Source organism: Plasmodium reichenowi, chromosome 6, assembly GCF_001601855.1.
Source record: "Plasmodium reichenowi strain SY57 chromosome 6, whole genome shotgun sequence".
Lineage (NCBI taxonomy): Eukaryota > Apicomplexa > Aconoidasida > Haemosporida > Plasmodiidae > Plasmodium > Plasmodium reichenowi.
Genome location: NC_033651.1, coordinates 968,316 through 976,247, shown reverse-complemented (window position 1 = coordinate 976,247; position 7,932 = coordinate 968,316). Strand labels below are relative to the sequence as shown.

Genomic DNA, 7,932 nt, shown 5'->3' with positions numbered 1-7,932 from the left:
AAAAAAAAAAAAAAAAAAAAAAAAAAAAAAAAATATATTTAAATAAAAAAAAAAAAAAAAAAAAAAAAAAAAAAAAAAAAAAATTAAAAATAAAAAAAAAAAAAAAAAAAAAAAAAAAAAAAAAAAAAAAATGTGAACACACACATTGAATATAATTTAATAAATAAATAAATATATATATATATATATATTTGTTCATTTTTATAAGTGCCCTATTTACAATTTATCTCCTTGACGATTGTTTATTAAAAAATTGAAGACCGATAATTTTAATTTTACTCAACTTTTTTCTACTTTTTTTTTCAGGCACCTCTGGATTTACAGGTTTATTGGAATTATCGACAATTGTAGACTTGAAATTCACATCGTTTTTTTTTTCATTTTTATTTGTATCCAAATCAACAGTATTAGTTATATTTCCTGTTGATAAAGAAACTTGACTAAAGAAACTGACCTTATTTTGATATGAATCATTTATAACAATATTATCAAAATTGTTTTCTTCATTTTTATCATCTGAAACGAATTTATTATATGAACTCCTAGATAATCTAGTACTTATAGATGTTGTAGAATATTTTTTATATTTTGAAAGCGCATGATCAAATCTTTTTGGAAATATGGATTTTATACTAATAGCACTTTTTTTATTATTATTTGTCTTATTATCTAAAGGTATATAATTTTCACTTTTTGAATTATCACAAATTGTATTACTTTCACATGTCATATTATCACAATTAATATTACTTTTTTCCACATATTCTTTGGATAATATATTGCTCAATTCATCTTTACGCATAGAAATAAAATTTACATCATTTATTTCTTTTTTTTTCTTTTTCTTATTCTTTTTACTCTGTGTCTCCTTATCACATGGGGAGAAATTCATAGTTACTTTACTTAAAATTTTTTTTTCTATATATTCTCTTTTCTCATTTTTTTCCATATCTTCTCTTTCTTTAAATAATCTATCTGTTACCTTAATTTTATGTGGTTGTTTTAAACGTCCTTTTGTTTCACTGCTTTGTTTTAATTTCCCTTGTTCTTCACTAATTTCCACCTCTTTATGTTTTTGTTTAACATTTTCTATTCCTTTTTTTTTTAAATTTGCTTTATCACCACAAGGATTCTCAGGTTCACCGTTCTTTTTCTTCATCACCATTATCATATTATTATTATCATTATTTTCAATATTATTATCGACATTATTATCATTATTATCGATATTATTATCATTATTATCAATATTGGTGTTATTATTATTATTGTCATTATTTTCCTCTTTAAAACCTTTTTTTTTATTTTTGTCCATCGATGAAGTTTTTATATATTCATCAAAAATAGATTCACAGTTATTATATATATTGACCTCTGGATAATTATATTCTTTTGAAGTATTATCATGTGATATTTTATTTTTGTTCTTATTTTTATTTTTATTTTCCATTATTTCAATTTTTTTTTTTTTTTTTTTTATATTTACACCTTTTTCTGTTTTTAATATGATATTTGGATCATGTTTATGATGCCCTATTTTTATATTATTATTATATTCTTCCTTCATATCATCTACATATTTACAACTACTTAAGCGTTGAATATTTTCAAATTTATTTATTATTTTATCTGTAGAAGGATTATTATATAACCTTTCCTTTTTGATTTCTGCTTCCTTTTCATTCATATTATTTTTTATTATTATATTACTTTTATTTTTGTGATTATCCTCTTCATTATATTCATTATTTGTAGAAACAATCTGATGAGAAGTACTAATTTGAGGTGGTACATTTTCTTTCAAATATTTTATATACTCATTTATACATTTAAAATTCGATTTGACAAGTATAACATTTTTTAAAAATGGGAATCGTTTCGTAATATAATTAATTGTTATATTTGATAAAAATAAATTTTTTATTTTAAAAATCCATTTATGTATACTATCAATATGTACAACATATTTATTTTTAAAATTTATAAATTTATTATTTTTCAAAATATGAACATTTTCAATATCATATTCTTCATTTTTCATATAATTCACAAATTGCTGTTGTAATAATAATTCCTCTTCATTTAAAATGATATGTTTTTTTTTCTTTTTCTTTTTCCTCTTATGATAATAGTTATTATGGTGATCGCTACTAATATGTTTGAAGTTATAGCTGTTAATATGTTTTAAGTTATCGCTAACAGTATGTTTTAGGTTATCGCTGCCAATATGTTTTAGGTTATCGCTGCCAATATGTTTTAGGTTATCACTACTAATTTGTTTTAAGTTATCACTACTAATTTGTTTTAAGTTATCACTACTAATTTGTTTTAAGCTGTCAATACTCATACTTTTTACCATATCCTCGTGTACATTTTGCTTGACAATATCTGCATCTTCCTTATGGTTATCACTAGTATCTCCTTCTATACATGCGCTCCTTTCCAAATTTGCAGAATTTGAATCATTTATTAGAATATCACTATACCGATGATTATCAATTATCCTTTGATCCTTCGGCACTAATATTACATGCATAGAATAACCAGATAGAAATATATTATAAATATGATCATTATTAAAAATATTTATTTTTTTTTCGATAACTGCTTTATTATCTTGAGTTTTCCTTTTTTGTTGTTGTGATATATAACAACTTGGATAAAAGTGGAAAGGATAAAAATTATTAATTTTATCGTCCTGAATTCCTCCATATTTTTTTTCTAATTGAGTTGATAATATTTCTTCTCTTAAATAATCTGCATAATTGTTATCTAATATTTTTAATTTTTTCGTCATATAGGTAGGTGCAAAATTTAGAAATGATTTTCCAAATGTTTTTAAAATTTTAGGTGCCTCAAGAATATACATTCTAAATAATCTACATCTATATTTAGAATTCATAATTTCTAACAATTTCATAAATGTTGTCATAGGGAATTTTGATATAGATATACCAGAACAATCAATTATTGATATATAGTTTTCTATTTTTCCTGGGATACATAAATATTTTAAAAAAAATTCAAAACAGAAAAAAAATAAATTAGATAAATCATCAATACTTAATAATTCAACTTTTAATAAATTAATAATTAATATTGGCCTACATTTTTTATCTCTCCCATGCCAATACATAACTCCTTTATTTATATAAAATATCACATCTTTTTCTTTTATTGGTAAAATAGATGATAACCGAAATTCATAATTACTTTTTATTAATTCCATGGCTTTAGAAAAATCAAATTGTGCTGAATATAAATAACGTAAGCATTCATTTTCGAAATATATTTTATTAATTTTTAAGCATCTACTCTTACAATATTTTCTAAATTCACTTATAGCTATTTCTTCTTCTGATGTTATAAATGTATTATGAAATATAAACCGTAAATTCGTATTCTTATCATACACATCATCAATGTCAGGTTCAAACATAAACACTTCGTCATCTATGGTGTGTTCATTTATATCTTTTTCAATAATAACTTTTCCTTTTGAAAGTTCCATACTTTTCTTTTTTTTCTTCCTTTCTTATTTTGTCCATACAAGTATAAATGGATAGGTATTATTTTATATATGTAGTTTATATATATATTTCTTATATAATCAAAATATATAATATGTACATATATATGCGCCTTTAATATATATATATATATATATATATATATATATATTCTATTAATAAAATATTCATACCAAATGATAAATATATTTCATATTATCAGTATGCAACCTTATTTTTTTTTTTTTTTTCAATTTTTTTATAAATTCATACATTTGTACACAAAAAAAAAAAAAAATAAATAATTAAAATTATAAATGTAAATAAATAAGTAAATATAAATATAAATAAATAAGTAAATATAAATATAAATAAATAAGTAAATATAAATATAAATAAATAATTAAATAAAAGTGTAAATATATATAATGTTTATAATTTTTACAACACACAATGTACATTTATATATATATATACATATGTATGTTTCTTTTTCAAATATGTGTATGAATTTTCATTATTTTCATTTTTATTGTTTTTATTTTATTATATTCCTCTATTTGAACGTTATTATAATTTTCATATTACTCCTATTCTTCTTATAAAATGTTATACTGAACATTAAAAATTCCACATCATATATAATTATATATAAATATGTGTATATGTTTTTTAAACATGTCCTTCAAATGTTTTTTTTTTTGTATATTAATAAAAGAATAAAAAAATAAGTTTAAAATATAAATGGAAGTGAAAAAAAAAAAAAAAAAAAAAAAAAATACAATGAATGTGTATATATGTATATTATGTGTGTTTTCTTTATAAATTGTGTATAATAAACATTTACGCATATAAATATTATAAATAACATATATATATATATATATATATATATATATATATATAATATATTTTGTTTTAAAATTCAAATGGAAATTTTTTTTCTTTTTGCAATTATTTTATTATATATATATATATATTATACTTATATTATTTATTTATTTATTTATTTTCATTTATAATTAATTTTATTTTTTTTTCTTTTTGTGTACACCTGCATGAGCTTATAAATATATATATATATATATTCAAAAAAGGAAAAAAAAAAAAAAAAATAATAAATAAAGGTTTTCCTTCAATATAACATAAACAGGCCAATTAAATAAATACACAAATAAATATTTGTAAATTTGTATATATATATATGCATACAAAATAAGGCCAATAAAATATCTTAACAATATAGAAAAAATAAAAACATATAATATATATATATATATATATATATATATGAATTACTTCATATATGGATTATGTAAAAAATATATATACTTGAAAGATAAAAAATTTTCCTGTAAAAACAGTAGGGACAAAAAACAAACTCCATAATGTAAAAATTGGTAAATTATAATGAACTATGTTTATGTTGTCTATAAAGTAAAATTGTGTCATATTTATTAAAATTATAATCAAATTTTCTTCATAAATATAAAACTTCAAAAAATTTATATATGGAAAAAAATTATTTGATTCATTCGATATATATATTTTTATGTAGAGGCGAAAATTTTTAATTACCTCTCCTAAAAATAAATAAATATATATATATATTATATATATATATATTCCTTTTTATACATTTATAATTATATAAATATACTTCTATTAAAAAAAGAAAAACAAATTATACCACTTATTTTTAATATACATCATAAATAATAAATTAGTTTTATTCCCTTGTTCATATTTTTTCATCAATTTATATTTATGCTATTTACTTTTGTCAAATAAAGAATTTATTTTTACAAGCATATGCAACTGGCATATCAATTGAACTATTTTAAATTGAATATTATAATAAAATTTTAAAAATATTTTTAAACGTAGGCATATCATTTTTTATAATAAAAAACTTTCCACTCTATTATTTATTTTTGTATTTCGGGACGAATTAAATAAAAACAGTTGTATATAATGTGTATAATATTTGATATATGCCACAATGTTGTATTATACATATATATATATATATATATATGTATGTATTTTTTTATTTTTCTTTATAATTATTATATTTTTATTTTATTGTATGTTAAAATTATTTTTTATATTTCATTTCTTATTTTTTTTATATTTTACATATAATAAATCTTTCAACCATTTTTTATGTGAAAAAGGTTGTTCCTTAAAATAATGCTCCTGTTTTATATTCCCTTTAATTGATAAAAAAAAAAAAAAAAAAAAAAAAATTTAAATGAGAAAATACATTATAAAAATATATTATTTCCTGTTCTTTTATGTACTACAAGTAATGCTACAATTGTAAAAATAAAATAAAACAAACATAATAGTTAATATATGTTTCCCCATTCAAACATATGCATGTGCCATATGAATATTAGATGTAGATAAAAAAAAAAAAAAAAACATTAATCATGTCATAATATGTACTCCATGTATTTTCATATATAGGTTAACAGTAAAAGGTATACCTTCATTAAAAGGGGTATACCTGGAATATCCAAGAATTATTTTAAAGGTTTCAAGTTGTACAATTCGAGAGAAATGAAAAATCTTTGTGAAGTACTAAATAAAATATATAATATATATATATATATATATATATATATATATATATTTATATAGTTTTATAAAATGTGATATATACAAATTGTAAAAAATGATTAAAGTGATAATATATGTTATACATTTATTTTTATATATATTTTAATTTTCTTAATTCTTTTATTTTTTATTTAGACTTCTAGAGTGGTGTGCACTGGTGTAGGTGTAGTAACTGGATTAGGGATTGGCATAGAACATTTTTGGAAAAATATTATAAATGGATATACATCAATAGATAAAATTACAAAATTTGATATAACCGGTATGTCATGTGGTATTGGTAGTGAAATAAAGAAAAGCGATTTTAATGCTAGTGATTATTACACAAATAAAAAAGATGTTAATCGTAATGATGATTGTACTCATTATGCAGTCGCAGCCACACGTTTAGCTTTAGACGATGCAAAACTAAATTTGGAAAAATTAGACAAAGATAAAACAGGTACTATCATAGGTAGTGGCATAGGTGGACTAAGTTTTTTAGAAAAAGAAATGAGAACAATGTATGAAAAAGGACATAAAAGGATAACACCATATTTAATACCTGCAATGATAGCAAATACTCCATCTGGATATGTATCTATCGAAAACAATATTAGAGGGATCTCTCTTGGTATGTTAAGTGCATGTGCTACGTCTGGTAACACAATAGGTGAAGCTTATAGATATATAAAATATAAAGAGTATGATGTTATGATATGTGGTGGAACTGAAGCTAGTATAACTCCTATAAGTTTTGCTGGATTCAATTCATTAAAGGCTTTATGTACAGGATATAATGATAATCCAAAAAAAGGTTGTAGACCCTTCGATTTAAAAAGAAGTGGTTTCGTTATGGGAGAAGGTTCAGGCATCTTAATTTTAGAATCATACGAACATGCAATAAAAAGGAATGCGCCAATATATGGAGAAATTATTTCATATTCTTCAGAATGTGATGCATACCATATTACGGCACCAGAACCTAATGGGAAAGGTTTAACAAATTCTATTCATAAAGCATTAAAGAATGCAAATATAAACATAAATGACGTTAAATATATTAATGCACATGGTACTTCAACAAATTTAAATGATAAAATAGAAACCAAGGTTTTTAAAAATGTTTTCAAAGATCATGCATACAAATTATATATATCATCAACTAAAAGTATGACAGGACATTGTATAGGTGCTGCTGGAGCTATAGAATCTATTGTATGTCTTAAAACTATGCAAACAAATATTATACCACCTACTATTAATTATGAATATAAGGACCCAGATTGTGATTTAAATTATACACCTAATAAATATATTCATGCAAAGGAAAATATTGATATATCTCTCAATACAAATTTGGGATTTGGAGGGCATAACACAGCATTACTATTCAAAAAAATTGTAAAGTGATTGTTATGCAATTATAATAAGAATATGCGTATGATATAAAATATAAATAAATAACCACATACATATATAATATATATATATATATCATATTGTACATACTTGTATTTATATACACAATAATAATCAAATTTACATCTTATTAAAATCTCATCATGTATGTAAATATATATATAATATTTTCCATATTTTCATTATTATTATTATTACTTACACCAAGTTTAATTTATATATATTTTGTTGTATAAATAACAGTGAAAATTATGTCATTTATTTAATACGTATAAATAATCAAGAATAAACAGCAATATGTTTGTAACATATTTTTCCTACATTTTATTATACATGTGAATCATTTTATTTTATTAAAAAAAAAAAAAAAAAAAAAAAAAAAAAAAAAAAAAAATTA

General features: G+C 20.4%; 2 protein-coding genes across 2 annotated transcripts; one reads left to right on the top strand and one right to left on the bottom strand.

The window, feature by feature from the left end:
- Positions 1-223: 223 nt before the first annotated feature.
- On the bottom strand, positions 224-3,511 carry PRSY57_0624800 (Sec14 domain containing protein; the record flags this gene model as incomplete). Its single annotated transcript, XM_012906621.2, has 1 exon — positions 224-3,511. One exon carries the CDS (start codon positions 3,509-3,511, stop codon positions 224-226), a length of 3,288 nt encoding a protein of 1,095 aa, XP_012762075.2.
- Positions 3,512-5,763: 2,252 nt separating this feature from the next.
- Positions 5,764-7,526, top strand: PRSY57_0624700 (3-oxoacyl-acyl-carrier protein synthase I/II; the record flags this gene model as incomplete). Its single annotated transcript, XM_012906620.2, has 3 exons — positions 5,764-5,817; positions 5,982-6,092; positions 6,270-7,526. 3 exons carry the CDS (start codon positions 5,764-5,766, stop codon positions 7,524-7,526), a joined length of 1,422 nt encoding a protein of 473 aa, XP_012762074.2.
- Positions 7,527-7,932: the final 406 nt, after the last annotated feature.